This window comes from Neovison vison, chromosome 2 (assembly GCF_020171115.1).
Source record: "Neovison vison isolate M4711 chromosome 2, ASM_NN_V1, whole genome shotgun sequence".
Taxonomy (NCBI): domain Eukaryota; kingdom Metazoa; phylum Chordata; class Mammalia; order Carnivora; family Mustelidae; genus Neogale; species Neogale vison.
Genome location: NC_058092.1, coordinates 164,035,645 through 164,061,398, shown reverse-complemented (window position 1 = coordinate 164,061,398; position 25,754 = coordinate 164,035,645). Strand labels below are relative to the sequence as shown.

The following is a 25,754-nucleotide window of genomic DNA, read 5'->3' as shown; positions in this document are numbered from 1 at the left end:
TGTTCAGAACTTACATAGACGACAAAGCAATTACTGAGTATCACAAGCAGGTGTTCATTAGTGGTCAACAGCAGACAAATCAAGCCATGTTGATGAAGTTGAGCTTCAAGAAAGTCCTCATTGGGAAGGGGCAGAAAAGTGGCAGGATTCAGATCGGAGTGGCATTTAGCAATCAGGAAGTTTAGGCAATAAAATAATGCTGCTAGTACTCTAGTAATACTAGTAATGTAGGTTACTAGTAATGGAGCTGGTGGAGTTGGGTACTGTAAGGTTTTTGTTACTAGATTATGCTAGTTAAGTATGACAAAGATGGTCATGGGATAGTGAGAAAATTATAAAATGATATAGGGAACACTGGCCATTGACTTGGAAGAAAATAAGGGAGTGTTTTTTAAGTAAGGACCAATTAACAATTTGATTTAATTTAGACAATGTTTATTTTATACACATACCGCTACATTCCATCAGAAAATGTTTCAATTTTATAACAGTTCAACAAATAAAACACACTTATTTGAAAAAATTCAAATGCTTAGGCGTTTAACATATAAATACAACGTACAAAATAAATACACTGCACAAAACCACCCATCCACAAATTGCTGTATGCATCATTTCTGAAACATAACATTCAGAAAAGTACATCATATACGTTGATTGTGGTGTTTTCAGCTCTAAGTAACAGAAAAACTTAATTTTGTAAAGTGCCAGATCAGTAGCTGGGTAGGCTCTGTGAGCCATATGGTCTCTGTCAGAACTACTCAACTCTTCTCTTGTAGTGCTGAAGGCAGCCTCAGGCAAAAGAGACAAATGATATTTATTACTGTTCTAATAGTGTTCTAAACTTTATTTATGGACACTGAAATTTGAATATAATTTCACATGTCACAAAATATTCTTTATTTGCTTCCACCCACTTAGAAATGCAAAACCACTCTTGGCTTGTAGGCTACAGAAACAGGCTTTGGGTCCCATCGGAATATCTGAATCACTTGTGGGAAAATGCACAACCAAGCCAAACCAAGGCACTACAGCAATAAAGTGAGTGGTGAATGCTGGTAGCAAACTTTTTTTTCTCCAGCATTATTGAAGAAATACAAATTATAATGATAATAGTATCTAACATATACTTTTCTTGTGTCTCAGACACTATTCTAAGTGCTCTAAAAATATTAACTCATTTATACCTCAAAGCAATCCTATCATTATCACTTCTCTTTTATAGAAAAGGAAACAGAGGCACAGAGAGGTTAAGTGGCATGCCCCATGCTGGAATTTGAGCTGTGGCCAAAAGAGTTTGGAGTTCCCACTCTTAACCACTACAATGTTGCTTCTACTGTGAAGAAAAAGGCAGTGAAGAACATTCTTAAAACATACAAAATTCTAATGCAGATAGCTCTGCACCCCGCTAAAATATCAGCAGTAAGATAGATACTACTACTTCACATAGCATTGTTTTTAGCTGTTTTTAAAAATAATTTGTCTTTTCTTATGAATAAATGTGCCCCTAATGTAAAATTCACTGACCTTTCTTAACAATTGGTTCAGTAACGTCTATATTCATTAAAAAATACAAAAAAAATAGGAGAAAAAGAAGCGTTACAATTTTAAAAAGAATATTACATTTAAAATACACATTAGAGTAACAGCAGGAGTCACTGCCCAGACGTAATGTGACGTATGTTCACATTCGTGAAAACTACTGAACCAAAGCTACATATTTCCTTATGTACAAATACGGATGGATCCACGTGCACATGAACATCCACAGCCTGTCTTGCAGTGCGCTGACTCACATTAGTTCTACATACTAAAGGATTCTTCACATGTGCGCAATGATGTCACCTGGTTTTTTCAATGTGTTTGTGCTTTTTAAAAAGCTTAAAATGTCTGGACATTGGTAGGTTTCTTTAAAAAAAAAAAAAAACCAAAGAAAACTCAAAAAGCAAAGAAAACCCCTCAGAATCCAATTGCTGCAACATGACTTCTGGCGTATCTGTTAACCTCCCTCAGTACAGATTCTCCTTGAATTTTTGCCAAGAAACTTGCACATATTTGGAATGCTTACAAAGGTTCTAGCCTGGCATCGTGGATCTGCAGTTCACGGAAGCAGCACTTCTCAGTACAGGCGGTCTATGCAGTTACACCTCTGAGTGCTCCAAGTGCACCTGGTGTCAGCGGTTTCTGAATGCTCAGGAAGGGGACTGATAGGAGCGTCTCAGGTGAGCTTTGGCATCTACCGATGGCTGCCCTGTCAGAAAACTTCCTGATACTCATTTGTTTTTATAGGATTTCTCTCATGTGATTTCTGTGTTGTGCAATCTAGTAGGACTGCTAAACGAATGGTCTCCCTCAGATTTTATAATTTGTCTGGTACTTAGTTGAGTCTGACATGCTGTCAAAATCTCTCCCTTATAGATTTGAAGAATTTCTGTGTCTTTTGTTTTCTGTCAAGGCAGACTGTGAGCAAAATTTTCTGAGATAGATGATATTCCTAAGTTTTTTGTCTTGTGTGAATTATCCAATTATTCTAAAGGATGAATTCCAAAAGAAGTTCCCAATACATAGTATTTTTCAGCTTTTTTCTTCTGTGTGTGTCTTCTGATGTGCGGTAAGTTTTGATTTCTGAATAAAAGTTTTCCTACACTCCTGACACTCATAGGGTTTCTCCCCTGTGTGTTTTCTCTCATGTATGATAAAATGTGACTTCTGAGAGAAGGATTTCCCACATTCCTTACATTCATAGGGTTTCTCTCCTGTGTGCGTCCTTTGATGTAATCTGAGGACTGAATTCACGGAGAAAGATTTACCACATTCATGACATTCGTAGGGCTTCTCCCCTGTGTGTTTTCTCTGATGTTTAGTGAGGTCTGATTTATAGTAAAAGTTTTTTCCACATTTATTACATTCAAATGGTTTCTCCCCTGTGTGAGTTCGCTGATGTACTGTGAGGGCTGACTTCTGGTAGAAGCACTTCCCACATTCCTTACATCCATAGGGTTTCTCTCCTGTGTGAGTTCTCTGATGAGTTTTGAGGTGTGAATTTCTAGAAAAGAATTTCCCACATTCCTTACATTTATAAGGTTTCTCCCCCGTATGTGTTCTCTGATGTACTGTGAGGTGCGATTTCTGGGAAAAGGATTTCCTACATTCCTTACATTCATAGGGTTTCTCCCCTGTGTGTGTTTTCTGATGTACCATGAGGTATGCCTTAACATAGAAGAACTTCCCACATTCATTACACTCAAAGGGTTTCTCTCCTGTATGTGTTTTCTGATGTTCTACAAGGTGTGGCTTCTGGTAGAAGGATTTCTCACACTGATTACATTCGTAGGGTTTCTCCCCTGCATGAGTCCTCAAATGTCTACTAAGAGATGACAGGTGATAGAAAGTTTTTTTACACTCTTTACATTCATAGGTTTTCTCTCTGGTGGGAGTTTTCTGTTGTACTGTGCGGTCTCCATTTCTAGAGCCAGATTCCCCGCATTCCCTGGGCTTGTCCTTTGAATGAATATGCTGATGTATTACAAGGATAGACTTCTGGCAGAAGGACTTTCCACATTCGTTGCATTTATGGATTTTCTCTCTGGCTTGAGTTTGCTGGTGTTTTGTGAGTTCTCCATTCCTGGGGAGAAATTTCCAAATTTAGTCATGTCTAAGGCACACTCGCTGAGAACCAATTTCGAGAGATTTTTCCTGTCTATAGATACAAAATCTATAGAGTAGATTCATAGTTTCTCCACTATGAACGTTCTCTGACACCCACTGTGGTTTACCATTTGGTAGAAGGAACCTTCCCTTGCATTGTATGCACAGAGTCTCTCAAATGCCTGAGACCTATCTACAGTGCGTCCCTTACTGTGTTCCTCAGAAGAATTTAAGGCAACTTCAAAGTTGGAATATCCTGGTCCTACATAAGATCTCCAATATGGAAGAGAACTTTCCCATTTGGGCTATATGCTTCGGAATGCACTCCAGTCTTAGTTTTCTCACATTCAGTGTGAACTAGTGTTGTCCCACTTCCAGTACTCGGGTTCTTATTACAAGGCTTCTAATCTTAAAATCAAAATCTTGGACTTGCCTTGAATTTTCAGCTCGGCTTTCCTGGCATTTCGCTCCTCTGTCATGAATTTTCCAGAGATCTTCTATAAAGGAATCCAAAATTTAGTACTATATAAATCTCAACGTTATTAGTATGGTTGTAGGGTTAATTCTTAGGCTTCAGGCCAATCTCCCCAAATAAAGGAACTCTCAAATGCAAATTTCTTCTAACCCACTGGTTTAGAAAAAACACATAAACATTAAAATCTATGGTACCAGACCCAGGAAGAAACATAGTTATAAACCTAAGTACTTCTAGCACTTTACAAAAAATATGGCTTTAAAAACTTGGGAGGAAATGTTAAGGGGGGTGGGGAGAATAGGGAGCAGAGAAGAAAAGATATTTAGAGTGCTGCTGAAGAAGACTTTGGGACTCAGAATGCTGTAAGCCCATGACAGACAAGAAAGAGTAAGTCGGATGAAAAGAAAAATTAGTAGACAGCTATGTCTACTGGAAATATCAGGGGAAAGATGAAACTGGATGAAAAGCTAACAGGTCTTTGTCGCTCAAAATTAATTTGCTTTGTTATTTTAGCAGACTGTAAACTTCTGCTTGCTTCCCTCTGTACCCACACACAACAATCCGGATGCCAACGCTAACGTGATTTTCTGGGCATTCCGGTTTCCCCGTGTGTGGAGGAACAGTTTCACACTTTGAGCTCTCACTCTCCATCTAGCAGTCTTAAATTTCACGGGGACAGAAGACCTAAGAACACATACATCCAAAAGGAAAGATCATTAAAAAGAGGATGCAGGCCATCATAAAACACGATGCACTGCCATTTGCAGCAGCAACGATTTTCAAGTCTGATCGCCTAATACTGCATCTCCAGAGTGGTGGTAGCCACACCTCAGCCCCAGGCTTAGTCTTCTGTTTTCATAGTTCCCACCTCTCTGCTTCAATTTACTACATGATCTCTAAAGAATTACTCAACATCATTCTGGAACCCTTACTGACCTTCATATTTATTCATCTTTAAATGCTTGACAGAAACTGAAAGATTATGAGCAGAGGCTTGGGACTGGAATTTCGTAGCCTTTGTGGGGAAGACAGAAGATGCTGCTTGATGAGAACCTGGACAAGGCTAACTGGGACACTCAGGAAACAAGATCCTGTGTGTCATTGGTGTTAGGAAAGGGGGAACCCTTGCAGGAGTTACTGTGAAGGGCACAGAGAAGACAGTGCCTGCCTCTTACTAAAATTCACATTCAGTCTCTCAACAGATACCTAGTGAACAACTACTAGAAACCAGACATTGTTCCTGGTCCCGGCAACAGCTAAGTACACAAGTCAGGAGTATAAGAAAAGCATTTACAGAAGCAGAGTGAGATCATCTTAGTAGTCTTTTGGCTTGTTTTTAGCTTTTTAAATCTTCGTGTTACAATACTCCCGAGTAAGGTGTGGTAGATTTTAGAAGGGATAATAATTAATACTTTGTGTGAAAGACAAACCTCATGTAAAAGGAGGCATCAGCTCTGAAATAATGTAGTTGATGAAAGGCATAAAGGTTTATAATCTGATATTTCAGAGTTTAAAGAGAAAAAAGGAAGTTAATGAAACCGGTGTTGAAAATAACTGAGGCATCTCGTTGTTAGTAAAGGGAGGGAAGGACATTTGGAGAAAAATTCATCAGATTTGAGATCACGGTGTTCTAGAATTCCAGTAACTGGGAATTCTAGAAGAAAGATAAAAATGTAAGGTGGGGTTGGGCAGTGATTAGATTTCATATATAGGAAAGAGAAGTCTATTTTTAAAAGTGTGGCAAAGGAGGAATTTATGTGGAAAAACAAAAACTGTAGGTGTGATTTATGGTACTTGCATATGCAGATCCAAGAATCCTTGGCTTTTTCCAAAGTATAGGGCATTTTATTTTTTTATTATTTTTTTTTTCAAAGATTTTATTTATTTGACAGACAGAGATCACAAGTAGGCAGAGAGGCAGGGAGAGAGGAGGAAGCAGGCTCACCTCTGAGCAGAGAGCCCAATGCAGGGCTCGATTCCAGGACCCTGGGATCATGACCTGAGCTGAAGGCAGAGGCTTTAACCCACTTAGCCACCCAGGCACCCCACTATAGGACATTTTAAAAGATGCCTAAAAATATTTCATAATGCAAAAGGCACCAACCACCTCACTAGCAACAGGCGCCCCAGGTCCTCACTCACCCGGGTAATTTCGATGCGGAAATTCCACTTCCAATATCCACGGTTCTTTTCCTTGTTTCAGCTTGAAAACTGCATTCGACTTATTCACACGGTAACCTATTAATGGAAAAATGTGTTAATACAGATTACTTGGAATTTAAGAGATTCTGAAGGATGAGGAAATGCAGCTTTAGCAGAACAACTGAAGGTCCCACTTAGGCTTGGCAAATGTAGATTCTTTCAGTGGGAGGGTGGGGACACATATTTTTCCTGGCACCCTAAATGGATTTGTCAGCTTTGACCCCTGAAACAAAGCTAATATTGTGCAGTCCAGCACCTGGTAAAGGAAATGCAAACTACTGGTAGTTACATATGTGGAAGTTTTTCTCACCCACTGAGACTAGTAGACCATAGTTCTCTTGCATCACTTCTCTATATAGGGTCCTCTGAGCATCATTCATTAACTGCCACTCTTCTCGGCTGAATTCCACAGTGACATCCTTGAATGTGACTGGTCCCTGTAACAACATATTTCAGTTCAAACTGAAGTCATCAGAGTGTAGAGTACCACAAAAAAAAAAAAACAAAACACTGTAAACTTGCTGTTAACCTGCCTGCCACATAGTGCACTCTAGAAAGTTAAGATACTTTGCTACTCTGTACATAGGTGAAGTGTTCAATATGGATTTACTGAGATACCACCCATGCCCAGAACTCTGCTGGAGATACAGTGATGAATGAAAGCAACTATGCCTGTTGTCAAGGAGCTTACACTGTGACAAGGGGGCAAAGAAGTAAATACTTGAATGTAATATGCATAACAGGTGCTCTGACAGAAACCTACACCAGATATAAGATGGTCACAAGTGGGCGCCTGGGTGGCTCAGTGGGTTAAAGCCTCTGCCTTCGGCTCAGGTCATGATCTCGGGGTCCTGGGATCGAGGCCCGCATCGGGCTCTTTGCTCAGCAGGGAGCCTGCTTCCTCCTCTCTCTCTCTGCCTGCCTCTCTGCCTACTTGTGATCTCTCTCTGTCAAATAAATAAATAAAAATCTTTAAAAAAAAAAAAGATGGTCACAAGTGGGGATAGATATTTGCATTATGTATTATCAAATCAGATTTACTAGGTAGTCAAGCTAACAAACTTTGGGAATAAAAAGAAACAGTTGGGAAAGGCCTTGATGTATGAAAAATGGCAAGTTTAGAAAAGTTACAAATAAGACAGCATGATATGAGAATAGGAAAGATTAGTTAGAAGGTGATACAGTCCAGTTAGGTGAGAGAACATGGAATAATTCTGAGTGTGTCTCTGGACCATTAAAATATATTTTGTATACCCACTTAATGGGTGTCTGCTTATAAACATAAATTTATAATCGTCTTTATTAAAAATTGACAAGTTGTGGGGGAGGAGTCAAGATGGCGGAGAAGTAGCAGGCTGAGACTACCTCAGCTAGCAGGAGATCAGCTAGAGAGCTTATCTAAAGATTGCAAACACCTGCAAATCCATCGGCAGATCGAAGAGAAGAAGAACAGCAATTCTAGAAACAGAAAAACAACCACTTTCTGAAAGGTAGGACTGGCGGAGAAGTGAATCCAAAGCGACGGGAAGATAGACCCCGGGGGGAGGGGCCGGCTCCCGGCAAGCGGCGGAGCAACGGAGCACAAAATCAGGACTTTTAAAAGTCTGTTCCGCTGAGGGACATCGCTCCGGAGGCTAAACCGGGGCGAAGCCCACACGGAGTCGGCGTGACCTCAGGTCCCGCGGGGTCACAGAAGGATCGGGGGTGTCTGAGTGTCGCAGAGCTTGCGGTTATTGGAACGGGAAAGCCGGCTGCAGAGACAGAGCCGACAGTAAGCTCGCAGCTCGGAGTTGCCTTGAACCGGTTGTAAGCTCGGTGAGCTCGGAGCGCGGCCGGAGGTTAGGCAGACGCGAGTTACTAGGAGCTGTTCGCTGAGGGCGCACAGGGGAGCGGGGCCCCGGGCTCTCGGCTCCTCCGGGCCGGAGACCAGGAGGCCGCCATTTGTATTCCCGTCCTCCGGAACTCTACGGAAAGCGCTCAGGGAACAAAAGCTCCTGAAAGCAAAGCCTAGCAGATCACTCAGCCCGGCCCCTGGTAAGGGCGGTGTAATTCCGCCTGGGGCAAAGACACTTGAGAATCACTACACCAGGCCCCTCCCCCAGAAGATCAACAAGAAATCCAGGCAAGACCAAGTTCACCTACCAAGGAGTGCAGTTTCAATACCAAGGAGAGAGCAGCAGAATTCCAGAGGAGGAGAAAACAAACCACGGAACTCATGGCTTTCTGCCTGTGATTTTTTAGTCTTGCAGTTAATGTAATTTTTTCTTTTTCTTTTTTTTTTTTTCTCTTCTTCTGCTAAATTTTTTTTATAACTTTTACCCTTTTCTTTTTTAACGTTTTTTAACTAGATTATCTAATATATATATATTTTTCTTTTTTATCCTTTTCTTTATTCATTTTCTTTTTTTTATTCTTTTTTTTTCTTTCTTTTTGAACTTCTTTTTATCCCCAAATCAGAAGAGATCCTAATCTCTTCAATCTTTTTTTTCTTAATTCTTTTTTAAATTCTTGATTGAATTTTCAATTCAATCATTTTTTTAATTCTTTTTTCTTTTTTTTCTTTCTTTTTGAACCTCTTTTTATCCCCAAATCAGAAGAGAACCTAATCTCTTCAATCTTTATTTTTCTTAATTCTTTTTTAAATTCTTGATTGAATTTTTAATTCAATCTTTTTTTTAATTCTTTTTTTCTTTTTTTTCTTTCTTTCTTTTTGAACCTCTTTTTATCCCCAAATCAGAAGAGATCCCAATCAGAAGAGATTGGGAGATCCCAATCAGAAGAGATTGAGAGATCCCAATCAAAGGAGATCCCAATCAGAGGAGATCCCTCACCCAATCGTGAGGGGGGATTTCTCCCCCCTCACGATTGGGGGGAGAAATCCCCCCTCACGATTTGGGATCTCTTCTGATTTGGTTAAAGCATATTTTCCTGGGATTGTTGCCACCCTTTTAGTATTTTACTTGCTCCTTCATATACTCTTAGCTGGACAAAATGACAAGGCGGAAAAATTCACAACAAAAAAAAGAACAAGAGGCAGTACCGAAGGCTAGGGACCTAATCAATACAGACATTGGTAATATGTCAGATCTAGAGTTCAAAATGACAATTCTCAAGGTTATAGCCGGGCTTGAAAAAGGCATGGAAGATATCAGAGAAACCCTCTCCAGAGATATAAAAGCCCTTTCTGGAGAAATAAAAGAACTAAAATCTAACCAAGTTGAAATCAAAAAAGCTATTAATGAAGTTCAATCAAAAATGGAGGCTCTCACTGCTAGGATAAATGAGGCAGAAGAAAGAATTAGCGATATAGAAGACCAAATGACAGAGAATAAAGAAGCTGAGCAAAAGAGGGACAAACAGCTACTGGACCATGAGGGGAGAATTCGAGAGATAAGTGACACCATAAGACGAAACAACATTAGAATAATTGGGATTCCAGCAGAAGAAGAAGAAAGAGAGAGGGGAGCAGAAGGTATACTGGAGAGAATTATTGGGGAGAATTTCCCCAATATGGCAAAGGGAACAAGCATCAAAATTCAGGAGGTTCAGAGAACGCCCCTCAAAATCAATAAGAATAGGCCCACACCCCGTCACCTAATAGTAAAATTTACAAGCCTTAGTGACAAAGAGAAAATCCTGAAAGCAGCCCGGGAAAAGAAGTCTGTAACATACAATGGTAAAAGTATTAGATTGGCAGCTGACTTATCCACAGAGACCTGGCAGGCCAGAAAGAGCTGGCATGACATTTTCAGAGCACTAAACGAGAAAAACATGCAGCCAAGAATACTATATCCAGCTAGGCTATCATTGAAAATAGAAGGAGAGATTAAAAGCTTCCAGGATAAACAAAAACTGAAAGAATTTGCAAACACCAAACCAGCTCTACAGGAAATACTGAAAGGCGTCCTCTAAGCAAAGAGAGAGCCTACAAGTGGTAGATCAGAAAGGAACAGAGACAATATACAGTAACAGTCACCTTACAGGCAATACAATGGCACTAAAATCATATCTCTCAATAGTTACCCTGAATGTTAATGGGCTAAATGCCCCAATCAAAAGACACAGGGTATCAGAATGGATAAAAAAACAAAACCCATCTATATGTTGCCTCCAAGAAACTCATTTTAAACCCGAAGACACCTCCAGACTTAAAGTGAGGGGGTGGAAAAGAATTTACCATGCTAATGGACATCAGAAAAAAGCAGGAGTGGCAATCCTTATATCAGATCAATTAGATTTTAAGCCAAAGACTATAATAAGAGATGAGGAAGGACACTATATCATACTCAAAGGGTCTGTCCAAAAAGAAGATCTAACAATTTTAAATATCTATGCCCCCAACGTGGGCGCAGCCAACTATATAAACCAATTAATAACAAAATCAAAGAAACACATCAACAATAATACAATAATAGTAGGGGACTTGAACACTCCCCTCACTGAAATGGACAGATCATCCAAGCAAAAGATCAACAGGGAAATAAAGGCCTTAAATGATACACTGGATGAGATGGACATCACAGATATATTCAGAACATTTCATCCCAAAGCAACAGAATACACATTCTTCTCTAGTGCACATGGAACATTCTCCAGAATAGATCACATCCTCGGTCCTAAATCAGGACTCAACCGGTATCAAAAGATTGGGATCATTCCCTGCATATTTTCAGACCACAATGCTCTGAAGCTAGAACTCAACCACAAGAGGAAGTTTGGAAAGAACCCAAATACATGGAGACTAAACAGCATCCTTCTAAAGAATGAATGGGTCAACCGGGAAATTAAAGAAGAATTGAAAAAAATCATGGAAACAAATGATAATGAAAATACAACGGTTCAAAATCTGTGGGACACAACAAAGGCAGTCCTGAGAGGAAAATATATAGCGGTACAAGCTTTTCTCAAGAAACAAGAAAGGTCTCAGGTACACAACCTAACCCTACACCTAAAGGAGCTGGAGAAAGAACAAGAAAGAAACCCTAAGCCCAGCAGGAGAAGAGAAATCATAAAGATCAGAGCAGAAATCAATGAAATAGAAACCAAAAAAACAATAGAGCAAATCAACCAAACTAGGAGCTGGTTCTTTGAAAGAATTAATAAAATTGATAAACCCTTGGCCAGACTTATCAAAAAGAAAAGAGAAAGGACCCAAATAAATAAAATCATGAATGAAAGAGGAGAGATCACAACTAACACCAAAGAAATACAAACTATTATAAGAACATACTATGAGCAACTCTACGCCAACAAATTTGACAATCTGGAAGAAATGGATGCATTCCTAGAAACATATAAACTACCAAAATTGAACCAGGAAGAAATAGAAAGCCTGAACAGACCCATAACCAGTAAGGAGATTGAAACAGTCATTAAAAATCTCCAAACAAACAAAAGCCCAGGGCCAGATGGCTTCCCGGGGGAATTCTACCAAACATTTAAAGAAGAACTAATTCCTATTCTCCTGAAACTGTTCCAAAAAATAGAAATGGAAGGAAAACTCCCAAACTCATTTTATAAGGCCAGCATCACCTTGATCCCAAAACCAGACAAGGATCCCATCAAAAAAGAGAATTACAGACCAATATCCTTGATGAACACAGATGCAAAAATTCTCACCAAAATACTAGCCAATAGGATTCAACAGTACATTAAAAGGATTATTCACCACGACCAAGTGGGATTTATCCCAGGGCTGCAAGGTTGGTTCAACATCCGCAAATCAGTCAATGTGATACAACACATCAATAAAAGAAAGAACAAGAACCATATGATACTCTCAATAGATGCTGAAAAAGCATTTGACAAAGTACAGCATCCCTTCCTGATCAAAACCCTTCAAAGTGTAGGGATAGAGGGCACATACCTCAATATCATCAAAGCCATCTATGAAAAACCCACTGCCAATATCACTCTCAATGGAGAAAAACTGAAAGCTTTTCCACTAAGGTCAGGAACACGACAGGGATGTCCATTATCACCACTGCTATTCAACATAGTACTAGAAGTCCTAGCCTCAGCAATCAGACAACAAAAGGAAATTAAAGGCATCCAAATCGGCAAAGAAGTCAAATTATCACTCTTCGCAGATGATATGATACTCTATGTGGAAAACCCAAAAGACTCCACTCCAAAACTGCTAGAACTTATACAGGAATTCAGTAAAGTGTCAGGATATAAGATCAATGCACAGAAATCAGTTGCATTTCTCTACACCAACAATAAGACAGAAGAAAGAGAAATTAAGGAGTCAATCCCATTTACAATTGCACCCCAAACCATAAGATACCTAGGAATAAACCTAACCAAAGAGGCTAAGAATCTATACTCAGAAAACTATAAAGTACTCATGAAAGAAATTGAGGAAGACACAAAGAAATGGAAAAATGTTCCATGCTCCTGGATTGGAAGAATAAATATTGTGAAAATGTCCTTGCTACCTAAAGCAATCTACACATTTAATGCAATTCCTATCAAAGTACCATCCATCTTTTTCAAAGAAATGGAACAAATAATTTTAAAATTTATATGGAACCAGAAAAGACCTCGAATAGCCAAAGGGATATTGAAAAACAAAGCCAAAGTTGGTGGCATCACAATTCCGGACTTCAAGCTTTATTACAAAGCTGTCATCATCAAGACAGCATGGTACTGGCACAAAAACAGACACATAGACCAATGGAATAGAATAGAGAGCCCAGAAATAGACCCTCAACTCTATGGTCAACTAATCTTCGACAAAGCAGGAAAGAATGTCCAATGGAAAAAAGACAGCCTCTTCAATAAATGGTGTTGGGAAAATTGGACAGCCACGTGCAGAAAAATGAAATTGGACCATTTCCTTACACCACACACAAAAATAGATTCAAAATGGATTAAGGACCTCAATGTGAGAAAGGAATCCATCAAAATCCTTGAGGAGAACACAGGCAGCAACCTCTTCGACCTCAGCCGCAGCAACATCCTCCTAGGAACATCGCCAAAGGCAAGGGAAGCAAAGGCAAAAATGAACTTTTGGGATTTCATCAAAATCAAAAGCTTTTGCACAGCAAAGGAAACAGTTAACAAAACCAAAAGACAACTGACAGAATGGGAGAAGATATTTGCAAACGACATATCAGATAAAGGACTAGTGTCCAAAATCTATAAAGAACTTAACAAACTCAACACCCAAAGAACTAATAATCCAATCAAGAAATGGGCAGAGGACATGAACAGACGTTTCTGCAAAGAAGACATCCAGATGGCCAACAGACACATGAAAAAGTGCTCCATATCACTCGGCATCAGGGAAATACAAATCAAAACCACAATGAGATATCACCTCACACCAGTCAGAATGGCTAAAATCAACAAGTCAGGAAATGACAGATGCTGGCGAGGATGTGGAGAAAGGGGAACCCTCCTACACTGTTGGTGGGAATGCAAGCTGGTGCAACCACTCTGGAAAACGGCATGGAGGTTCCTCAAAATGTTGAAAATAGAACTGCCCTATGACCCAGCAATTGCACTACTGGGTATTTACCCTAAAGATACAAACGTAGTGATCCAAAGGGGCACGTGCACCCGAATGTTTATAGCAGCAATGTCCACAATAGCCAAACTATGGAAAGAACCTAGATGTCCATCAACAGATGAATGGATCAAGAAGATGTGGTATATATACACAATGGAATACTATGCAGCCATCAAAAGAAACGAAATCTTGCCATTTGCGACAACATGGATGGAACTAGAGCGTATCATGCTTAGCGAAATAAGTCAAGCGGAGAAAGACAACTATCATATGATCTCCCTGATATGAGGGAGTGGTGATGCAACATGGGGGCTTAAGTGGGTAGGAGAAGAATCCATGAAACAAGATGGGATAGGGAGGGAGACAAACCATAAGTGACTCTTAATCTCACGAAACAAACTGTGGGTTGCTGGGGGGAGGGGGGTTGGGAGAAGGGGGGAAGGTTATGGACATTGGGGAGGGTATGTGCTTTGGGGTAAATTGGAAGGGGAGATGAACCATGAGAGACTATGGACTCTGAAAAACAGTCTGAGGGGTTTGAAGTGGTGGGGGGGTGGGAGGTTGGGGTACCAGGTGGTGGGTATTATAGAGGGCACAGCTTGCATGGAGCACTGGGTGTGGTGAAAAAATAATGAAAACCGTTTTTCTGAAAATAAATAAATTGGAAAAAAAAATAGTATCAAGCTATCCAGAAATCAGATGGTCTTGAGGAATATGCCATCGAGGCTATTAATAAGCCTGATGAGCTATTTGTATTCCACAATAAAATAATCTCTGTTATAAAGACCAAAAAAAAAATTGACAAGTTGTTTTTCTATTTATAAGAAACAAAAATATGAATAGATGTTCTACTGTTTCACACCATTTTTATACTTTTTGGCATGTCCTACCACATCTTAGGGATGGTCACCCACTCACAGATAACAGGGAGCCACTGAAGAGACAGATGTGAAGTGCTAGAGTTCGAGGGGGTAGCCTGGTAGTTGAGAAGAAAACACTGAAGTAGAAAAGGCAAAGACCACACCAGAAATATGGAGTGTTATAAAATTAGAGGCATATGTGAATGGAATGATAAACATTTAAAATAGCCGCAATGGGGGGAAGAAACATACCTTCACTGGAAATGAATAATCATTGAGAGAAGGGAAGAGTAACTCCCACAATATCTATAGAGTTTGATAATAGCTAGAACCACAAGGCTAATTATTTTCATTCTCCCATTTTTATTGGTAGGACTGTTTAAGGCTATGAAATTTCCTCCAATCATTGCTTTGCTTATATTCCACAGAACTTGACATGTGAAAATGTGAAGAGCTTCTTTGCTGAATTTATGTTCTTGCTTCTTGTTTTATATATATATGTTGGCAATAAGAATTATGTCAATATTATTTTCTTTCCTGGGCAAGTGACGTAGACTTTTCCCCCTCGTGATCTAGAGGATTTTTTCTCTACTTTTAAGCAAGTCTAGTAGTTTTAGTAGACTCTCTCTTGGGGTTAACTACCCTGGGTCAGTTCTCTCTCACACACAGAGCCTTTTCAATAATGTAATTCAGTTTCTTTTTTTTTTTTTAATGGAAAGTTTCCTTGGATTAAATATTAGCTCTCTTCCAGTATTTAGGTTTTGTTATTCATGGATTCTACTTTATTTCCTGTTACTCTCTCTTCCTCTTTCTGGTTGATTCTTACCAGCACTCCCACCCCCTCTGTCACATGCCAGTTACTGGACTTTGGATTTCTCTTCCCCTGAGGTACACTGTCATTTAATCTCTAACTGGACAGAATTTTCTATTCTACAATTTCTTTCCTAAGTTAATTTACTTATATTTTATATCTACTGATTTTTCAGTTTCTGAGTCTTTAATCTCTGGGTTTTAAAGTGATTTCCTTTCTGAAACTCCCTAATATTGGAAAGGTATACTCTCCTGTACTGTGCATTTGTTTGGGGAGGAATACTGACATCAGTGGACAAAATGTTTACACTTTCTACTTTTTTCTCTTAGTATTGTCTGCATGTTGAGTAACATTTTTTATTCATGATCAAATGAAAATAAAACCTCATTTTATGGTGGGAAGGGATGGAAGTGTTACCCTAGTCCTTAGTTCAAAAACCTCTCTCTGTTGCCAGAGTATATTCACGTTCTTGAAGGAAACAGCAGTACTGTGGGTAGTATCTTCGGAGTCTGTGATAATATACTCTTTTCTTTAGGACACCTGGTTTCATCTGCATGTTTTCTGATTTGCTTTCACTTCCAAGCACACGAGGGATTCTACTTCTTTTCCTCTGTATTGCTGACTGCTTGAAGCTGCAATCTCTTCCTGCGCACAGTCTTAAGTCCCTTCCTTTTTTACTCCCGGTGCCAGTCCTTGGATTCCCTGGTCTCAGACCTCTCCTGCATCTCCCCAGTCAGAATGAGCGCCTCTGCCTGTGGCTGTGGCCACTTGATCTTGTGTTGCTCTACAACTGTGACCTCGCTGTCTTTCCTCTTCCATTACTGCCATTCTGACTTCTGCTCTGGGGTGAGCTCCAAGCTGTTTCTGTTCATGACAGTGATCTCCCAACTTATACAGAAACACAAGTTTCCTCTCTCCTAGCTATACAGCAGGGGTGTGTAGTGGCGTGTTGGAACATTTATACCTTGCCAACTAACATTATTCTGTGGCAACTAGGAAATCCATAAAAGAAAACTGGAAAACAAAAGAATCCGTTTGGCAGGAGACAGTTGAATTTTGTTCACACTGTGAAGTGACTGAGGAACACAGAGCTAGAACTGTCCCATTTGGGCGGATATACATGTAAGTAAATTTCAATAAATAATATTGTCATACATTTAAAAAATGGAGTTCCAGAAGAGTCAGAAAAGAAATCTGAAAGCAACAACATTCAAGATGATGGTAGCATAAGCTAGGACAAGACTGAAGCCTGGCAAAACTCTAAATAAATGGACAGGTCAGGAGGAGAGTGCTTAGGAAGCCAAAGAAAGAGAGACTCATAACTAATGGGCAGTTTTAGTTTAAAACCGAAATGTAAAAGTCCAAGATAGAGAAACTTGGTAAGTGCACTCCAAAAGAAGATAGAGGGGTAGGAAATAAGCACATTAAAACATTTTCAGTATATTAGTTATTAGGATAAATGCAAATTAAAACCATAATGAGATACCACTACACACCTATCAGCATGATTTGAAAAAAACTTCTGACAATACCAAATGCTGACAAGAATGCGAAACAGGTAGAACTCTGTACATTGTGGTAGGAACACAAAACCATACAGCTACTCTGGTAAACAGTTTGGCAGTTTCTTATAAAGAATATGAGCCAAGCAAGCACATTCCTAGGTACTTACCCCAAGATAAATGAAAATCTGTGTACACATAGAAATCTAAATGCAGTTGTTTGTAACAGCTCCTTTTATAATTGCCACAAAGCAGAAAACCCAATGCTTTTCAGCTGGTGGATGAGTTAATAAATTGGATACATACATATAGCTCAGTACTATTCAGCAGTAAAAAAGAATGAACTATGCATAGTCAGTATGATTAAATCTCAAATGTATTATGCTAAATGAAAATTGGTAGTATCAGAAAACTACATACCATTTGATTTCATTTATATGATATTCAGAAAAAGGCAAAATTCTAGGGATAAAGAATAAATTGGTGATTGCCAGGAATTATTGGTAGAGGGAACCAAAATAATTTTGAGGCAGTGAAACTGTTCTGTATCTTCACTGTGGTGATGACTGTATGCCTTTATGCATGTGTCAAAACGCACTGAACTGGGGGCGCCTGGGTGGCTCAGTGTGTTAAGCATCTGCCTTCGGCTTGGGTCATAATCTCAGGGTCCTGGGATCGAGCCCCACATCGGGCTCGCTGCTCAGCATCCGTTTGTCAGGAGAGCCTGCTTTCCCCTCTCTTTCTCTGCCTGCCTTTCTGCCTACTTGTGATCTCTCTTTGTCAGAATTTTTTTTTTAAATCTTAAAAATACTCACTGAAATGTATACCCCAAAAGAGTGAATTTTGCTGTAAGTTAAAGAGTCAAGAATAAATAAGTCAAAGAATAAAGAAGATAAAAGCACAAAACAAAAATGACTTCACACCATTAGGATGACTACTTTCAACATAGCAACAACAACATAAAAACCTAGGAAAACACCAAGTATTATTATTATTATATATTATAATATTATATATTACATAGGATTACAAGGATATAGAGAGATTGGAACCCTTGTGCATTGCTGATGGGAATGTAAAATGGAACAACTCCTACAGAGAAATACAGTACATTGGTTCCTCAAAAAGGTAAAGAATTACTGTATGATTCAGCAATTTCACTCCTATATATCCAAAACACTCAAAGCAGGGACTCAGACAGGAATTTGTACGCCAGTGTTCATAGCAGCACTATTCACAATAGATATAAGGTGCAAAAAAGCCAAGTGTCCTTCAAGAGATGACTGCATAAAGGAGAGGTTAGGAAGATGATGGAGCAGGAAGACCCTCAGCTCGCAACCGCCCATGGATACAACTAGGTAACACCTCAGCGTAACTAACCCAAGAAAACAACCCAAAGACTGGCCAAATTCCACAACTAAAAGTAGAAAAGAGGCTGCATCAAAGGAGGGAAGTGTGAATATTAAGAGAAGTAACTGGGTGCAAAAGGAAACATAGACCTCATTAAAAAGTATAGAATCATGATTTTTTTAAAAGATTTTATTTATTTATTTGACAGAGATCACAAGTAGGCAGAGAGGCAGGCAAAGAGAGAGGAGGAAGCAGGCTCCCCGCAGAGCAGAGAGCCCGATGTGGGACTCGATCCCAGGACCCTGGGATCACAGCCTGAGCCGAAGGCAGTGGTTTTAACCCACTGAGCCACCCAGGCGCCCCTAGAATCATGATTTTTAATAAAACATGTCAAATAGCGGGGGGGGGGGAAGGAATGCACAAATACGGTATATAGAAACAATGGAATATCATTTAGCTATTAATGGGAAGGAAATCTGGTCACATGCTACACTGATGAACCTTAAGGACATTATACTGAGTGAAATATGCCAATTAAAAGCAGCAAATACTGTGATTCTACTTATATGAGGGACCTAGAATAGTCAGGTTTATAGATAAAAAGTAGACTGGTGGTTCCCAAGGAAAGGCAGAATAGGGAGTTATTATTTAATGGTTAGAATTTTAGCTGTGGGACGGCTGGGTGGCTCAGTCAATTAAGTGGCTGCTTTCGGCTCAGGTTGATTCCAGGACATCGGGCTCCTTGTGTAGTGGAAGGCCTGCTTCTCCCGCTCCCTCTGCCTGCTGCTCTGCTAACTTGTGCTCTCTATCTCTGTCTCTCTGTCACATAAATAAATAAATAAATAAACCTTTTTTTTTTTTTTTTTTTAAAGGAATTTTAGTTGTGCAAGATGAAAAAAGTTCTGGAGATGGATGGTTATGATGATGGTACCATGATGTGAATGTACTTAAATGCCACTGAACGATACAGTTAAAAATGGTTAAAATGGTAAGTTTAAAAAAAAAAAGTTTTATGTATATTTTGCCATAATTATAAATAAGAATAAAAACCAAACCCCAGAAAATACACTAAGAATGGCTGTGGGAAAGCATCAGATATCACCATCACACCAAAACTGGAGGGACCAAAATCCTAGGAAAAAAGAAATTTGTTCGGATGAGTCCCATACCTTGAATTTGAATATTTGGGGCATTTTCAAATTTCATAGGCTGAGCAGAAAGTAGCTTAGAGCTAGCATCTTGCCCATAAGGATAAAAAGCTAGTTCTGAATAGAATGTAGAAAGACAAAAGAGAAGTGGATCTCACCCTAACAATAACAACAAGCCCCTAACCTAGTTTTCCAAAACCTATCAGAGAACTGAGAATCCAAAGATAAACAAACGAAAAAATTCACAAGAGATGAATACTGCAGAAGAGAAAAGAAAACCACAGTGACTTTCTCTTTTAGAAGCAAGTAGGGGAGAGAGGGAACCAGCCCAGCTCAACAAAATTTTAATGTTTGCTTATGGATTTCTGTAATGTATTAGAATCCCTAAGAACTCCAGTCACAGAACAAGTGAACACCAATATGCCCTGTGGAGGTTTCACATTCAAAAGGTCACTAAATGGAAGCTTTGTATCTACAGGACTTTTTTTTACTTCCCATCAAATGTCTCAAAGTGATCATTTTATCATAAGTTGGGGAAGCAGTTTCTTGAACCAGATAGAAAGCTCCATAACCAATACGAATGGTCTGAAATACAAAGAGCCACTAGTTTTCTCCATAAGCCTCTACTAAGTACATGGCAACAACCCTCCACAGGCAGCAGAGCACCAGGATGGGATGTCTCCCAAAGGAAGTACCATAAATCTCATTAGGATAAAGAAAAATCCACACATACACAGCAGAGTTAAAGGTATCATGCAAATTTACTTTAGAGGTCTGACAAATTAAAAGGTGAATTTGCAGTAATATCAGTAGAAGACAGTGAATGGTTTTCAATGTTTTAAAATATAAGACTTGTCAACCAAGAGTTCTCTACACAGTGAAAAAGTTGTTTTTATTTCAGATAAACCAAACTCAGAATTTTCCACCAGCAGACCTGCATTAAAACAAGGAAGTGAGAATAAAAACAACATAAATGATGTTTTCAAACAGAAGAAATGTATGGCAATACACCTGAAAGATACACAAAGAAATAAAAAAAAGGTCATCTCATTTTGCCAAAATGGCAAAAAGCAAACAAAAAATTACAGTATCTGCATAAAATAAGCCTTTCCAAGAGTCAGTAGTGAGATTACACTCAAAATTACTTCAAAAAACAAAAACGCTGACTAGTCATTTGTGCTGTCCAAACTCAAATCTCAGTCAGAGATTTACAGAGCATAACGTGGGGGAAATGTTGTGGAACTCCTGAATGAATTTTGGATATGGAGAATGTCGTAAAAGATGTACAAGAGTAAACCAGAACTGTTGAACAGACTGGTTTTTTAAGCTTCCTCTTCCATTATTTCTCCCTCTTTCCAGAGCCTCTTTCTCCCCATCATCATGCCCAAAGACTAGGATTTTTAGTTAATATAATTACTACCATAAACCACTTCAAAAGCTGTGCTGTAAGAATTACAGACTGACTATATCAAGTGCTTATCAAAGGCCTGGGAAATTAATTGGCAAATACAGGTTTTTTTTTTTAAACATTAAATGATAAAAGCAAAGAAATGATTACCAAAGAAGTCAGGCTTCATGTTTTTCTGGGTAATGAATGGTGAGATGAGAATAAGGAGGGGCACACAGGGACTTCAAAGATAGTAGTAATTTTCATTTCTTAAGACAGATAAGGGATACACCTATGTTTCATCAGTATTCCCTAAATTTTACATATACATTATGTACATTCCTTTGATTGCATAAGTATGATTTTTAAATAAATTGAAATTCAGTGTTTTCTTCAGGCAACAAGGCCCTACATATTCCAGTCCTTTCTACCTCTTTGATTTTCCCTTTTAGCTCAATCTCCCCCAGGTCCTACACTCTATAGCTTCAATATTTTGAACGATTTTTGGAACATGCCTTAGGGTGTTTATATTTGCTGTTCTTCCTATCTAGAATGCTCTTCCCCCAGAATTCTGCTTGGTTCAGTTTCTCTTTTAACCAGGGCTTTCCTCAAATATTACCTTTTAAGATTTTTTTTTTTAACTCCTTTGACAGAGACAGAAATCACAAGTAGGCAGAGAGAGGAGGAAGCAGGCTCCCCTGCTGAGCAGAGAGCCCAATGTGGGGCTCAATCCAAGGACCCTGAGATCATGACCTGAGCTGAAGGCAGAGGCTTAACCCACTGAGCCACTAAGGCACCCCAAATATTACCTTTTAAAGTGGCATTCCCTAGCCAACTTATTTTTTCCTCACTTCTCTATGTCGTGCTGTCCTAAACTGCCTCTGAGCACATACTCAAGGGGCGCCTGGGTGGCTCAGTCGGTTAAGCGTCTGCCTTCTGCTCAAGCCATGATCCTCAGGGTCCTGGGATCAAGCCCCGCATGGGCCTCCGTACTCAGCGAAGAGGTGGCTTCTCCCTCTGCCACTCCCTCTGCTTGTGCACACATGCTCACTCATTCTCAAATAGTTTTTAAGAAAATATTACTCAAAATGCAGACACATATAAAAAATATATCACATTTATTAGTATCCTCACCATTTCTCCTCAGAAAAGTCTAAGTATTAGAGGGTGTCTTCCTTCACAGGAGGATACAAGTTTTCCAAAATTCTGTTTCACTTGAAAGCTCAACTTTTTAACATTGGCAAGAAATACTGAGAGTTATTTCCCTTAAAGTGACAGGCTCAGTTTTGCCATTTTTGAGAAAAGGTTTGGTAAATACCCATCTGAATAACGAGTTTGTCTGCCAGTTGCTCTTTCAAGTAAAAATAGTATTCCATGAAAAAGGTGGCTAGGTGAGCTCACGAATCAATCACACAAGTGCTTTTCCTCTAAACAACCATCATTCCTCAGTATGTAGCAAAGATACTGTATGTTAACTTCCCATTTCGTCAGACTGAATATTAAAAAGATGTGTATTCAAGGGTCAAGATTTAATAAAAATCAGTTTCTGCTGTTTCACCAAAGATATACCCTTAAGTAAAGGTGGCAGTTTTTTATTGTAAGTACACTGCAGAGAAATACCGTCATTGGTATCATTGTCTTGATTCATGCCAAACAGGCAGCAACCTAGTCTCCACTCTCTCACACCATCAGTGTGCAAGGCAGTTTGCATACTAGTGTTATGTTCTGACCTCACAGGCCTCTTATAAAAGCCCAGGGGTCTGCAGACTACACTTTGGAACTGCTGTGCTATTCAAACAGCATTTTCCCTTAACATGATTTTTGAGTATTTCCGTTTTTTGAGTTTAAAGTTTGGGCTTTTATAAAACTCACTGAAAATACACACACCAACACACACACACAAAGGGCTAAAGAAATGACTCACCTGATACTTGTTCATTTTCTGCTTCTCTTGGGAAAGGACAGAAACTATGAAGCTAGAACACAGAAAGTTGGAAGACAGGAGTCTTAAAAGACCTTATCTTGGAGCTCAAGAATCACCTGTGACAAATTTCCATACAATTTAGTAAAACAACTCCTGGGAAAATAGACCTTTGAGCCATAAAGAGAAACAGAAGGACTGTGATAAAGGAGTACCCACCTGTCCATTGGTGGCTTTGATATAATCATGATGAATCTGGGAAAATTTCTGAGTGAATCTGAATATTTCTTTCCTACTGACTGTTTTGAAAATTATGTGTCCATTTACTAAATGGACCACATGTCCATTACTAAAAACACAAAAGAACTGAAAACTTAAACATCCAAAAAACAGTAGGTTAGGCAATGTGTCTAATAAATATCTATGGTGTATGATATCTATCCAAAGTATGGACCCTGATGCTGGCATTACAAATAATGTTGAAATACTGATATGGAAGTGTTACATAACCATTTTTCCTATTAATATTATAAACTCGGGGCGCCTGGGTGGCTCAGTGGGTTAAAGCTTCTGCCTTCGGCTCAGGTCATGATCTCAGGGTCCTGGGATCAACCCCGCATCGGGCTCTCTGCTCCGCGGGGAGCCTGCTTCCCCCTGTCTCTCTGCCTGCCTCTCTGCCTACTTGTGATCTCTGTCTGTCAAATAAATAAAATCTTTAAAAAATAACAATATAAACTCTACAAAGTTAGACAGTCTTCAGAGCCCTCAAATTTAACATGTTCTTCTCCCTAAACTGCAGTTTCTCCAAAATCAGTTCTCCATGAAACTTTTTTTGACTTAAACATGGTATACTGGACGACCTGGAGACTTTTATTCTATGTTAGTCTCTGCTATTAACACACTTAGTGACTTTGTTTCAATGCTATTATTTAACAGGAGGAATTAGATAATTTTGAACCACCTTTCCTGTACCATATTGATTCTATACGTCTTCACTCAGTGCTACAAATCCAGACAGTACCCTGGAATTCACTGTCCCCTCCAACCTGGTGTGGGCCTTAGGGTAAAAGTTAATTAGGCCTTGTAGAGTTTTGACATGGTCATCTGCTGATCGTCCCGACAGCCACACAAATCTAAACAAAATAACAATGTGACACCATAAATCCCAGGAAACTTTATGTAGCTAGCAAAAAGTAACTAGACGCCATAATGCTGGGACAGCGGAAACCTCTTCCGGCTGGCGTCATGCTTACAAAACGCCCTAAGTCCAGACACATCTGGACACCCCAAACAGAGACATTTTATCACTTTTAACATGGAGCCTGGAAGAAATTCCAGTTTCCGTCTTTTAACCAAGTCTGTCCCATTTCCCCTCTCTAGAAACCAGCTTCTTGCCTGGAGAGGATTCCCAGCTTCTCCAATAAAACTTAAAATTCAGGGCTCATCTTACAGTTTCAGTTTACATATTAACAGCCCTCTGAAGTTGGAGAATGCAAGAAGGGCCTTAATTAGCCTTTTGACACAAGGGTTTTGAGGAAGCTTCAAGAATATTTTGCAAATAGAATTCTACGCAGCCAGGTTAGGTTTACTACCACTCCGCAGTTTTGCTCACGGACAATTTCTGTACTAAATACAACCAAAGACTGGATTTTACCTTGGGAAGCAGCATGAACCAGAGTAAAACAATGAGAATTTACCCACCCTCCTCCGTTAGTGCTGAGTATACCAATTTATCTTTCAACCCTTAGTACTCGTATTTATTAGAATGGAGCTGATTAATACCGATTCAAAGGATGGTTATGATGATGATGATTAAATGAGCCAATAATGAAAAGAACAGCATACCTTGTAATCATAAATGCAGCTCACCTTTATTGAGTCCTTATACTTTATATAGACAGCCCTATTTAATACAGCAAACAGCCCCAGTTTATTGGAATTATTTTACAGAGGAGTGTCCCGGTCGTAACCGAGGTTATCCTGCTCGCGTAGTGGCGGGGGCCGGACGCGCACAGGTCCCCTGGGCTTGACAGCGCTGAGGCGCCAACAGCCACGCCAGCGCGGACGTGGCGGGCCTAGGGTCCACGTCACAAAAGCCATCCCCCCCGCGTCCTTCCCCGCTCCTCCCGCGCCCCGGGCCAACTCGGGCCGCCCGGCTCCGCAGGTCGTGAGTCAAGAAGGTAGACAGCGGGCAGTCCCCCGCAAAGCCCCCTGCCCGACCCCCCTCCCCAGTCCTTCTCGGGGGCCAGTCGGGGGCTCAGAAGGGGGCGGCAGCGGCTTTCAGGTTCTCCGATTCGGCGCAGCCGCGGAAACCCGCTATCCCCGGCCCCCCACCCAGGCCTCGCACCCGCAAAGAGGACTCCGACACACCTGCAAGGGCTCGGCCACCGCTCCCAGCCAGCGCAGGTTCCAGGCCCCGCCCTCTGTCACACCGCGGAGACCTGGAAGGTCCAGAGTCCTCTCCCGCCCTGGGGCGTGAAACGAGATGGCGACTATCAAAAGAAGGTGGAATAGCGCTTGCGCAAAAGGCCCCCACGCCTCACTCTGGAACTACGCTTCCCAGGAGCCTCCGCGGCATCTCCATTTTGGACTACGTATGATATTTGGCCTCTTCCAGCCGCCAGAGTAGTGCTGGGATTTTCTGGCTTCCCCTGTGGTCATTCACACTCTAGTTTGACCTGGCAGCCCGCAATCTGGGGGCTTGAAAACAAAACTACCATTTGATAAAGAAAGTATTTGTGAGTACAATAGTACATTAAAAGAACAGTATTCTGTAATATCTGAATTAAAACTTTCAGAATTATGCAAATGAAACATGAAACTTGTAATAAGGAGAAAATACGTGTAGGCTAAAACGGAAGACTAGTGCCGTAATACTACGCCCCAAAAGAAAAAAAAAAGTTTAATGTGAGTGCACAGATTTTTACTCATTTT

General features: G+C 40.0%; 1 protein-coding gene across 2 annotated transcripts; it reads right to left on the bottom strand.

Moving 5' to 3' along the window:
• Positions 1–418: 418 nt before the first annotated feature.
• On the bottom strand, positions 419–25,305 carry ZNF25 (zinc finger protein 25). Of its 2 annotated transcripts, XM_044239438.1 has the most exons (6): positions 25,191–25,279; positions 22,824–22,875; positions 6,636–6,762; positions 6,266–6,361; positions 4,082–4,145; positions 419–3,625 (listed from the first exon to the last, which is right to left on the bottom strand). In XM_044239438.1, exons 2-6 carry the CDS (start codon positions 22,836–22,838, stop codon positions 2,575–2,577), a joined length of 1,353 nt encoding a protein of 450 aa, XP_044095373.1. In that variant the 5' UTR covers positions 22,839–22,875; positions 25,191–25,279; the 3' UTR covers positions 419–2,574. The 2 variants fall into 2 exon arrangements, with proteins under 2 accessions (XP_044095373.1, XP_044095374.1); XM_044239439.1 differs by lacking the exon at positions 22,824–22,875 and having other exon boundaries at positions 25,191–25,305.
• Between the last annotated feature and the right edge of the window lie 449 nt (positions 25,306–25,754).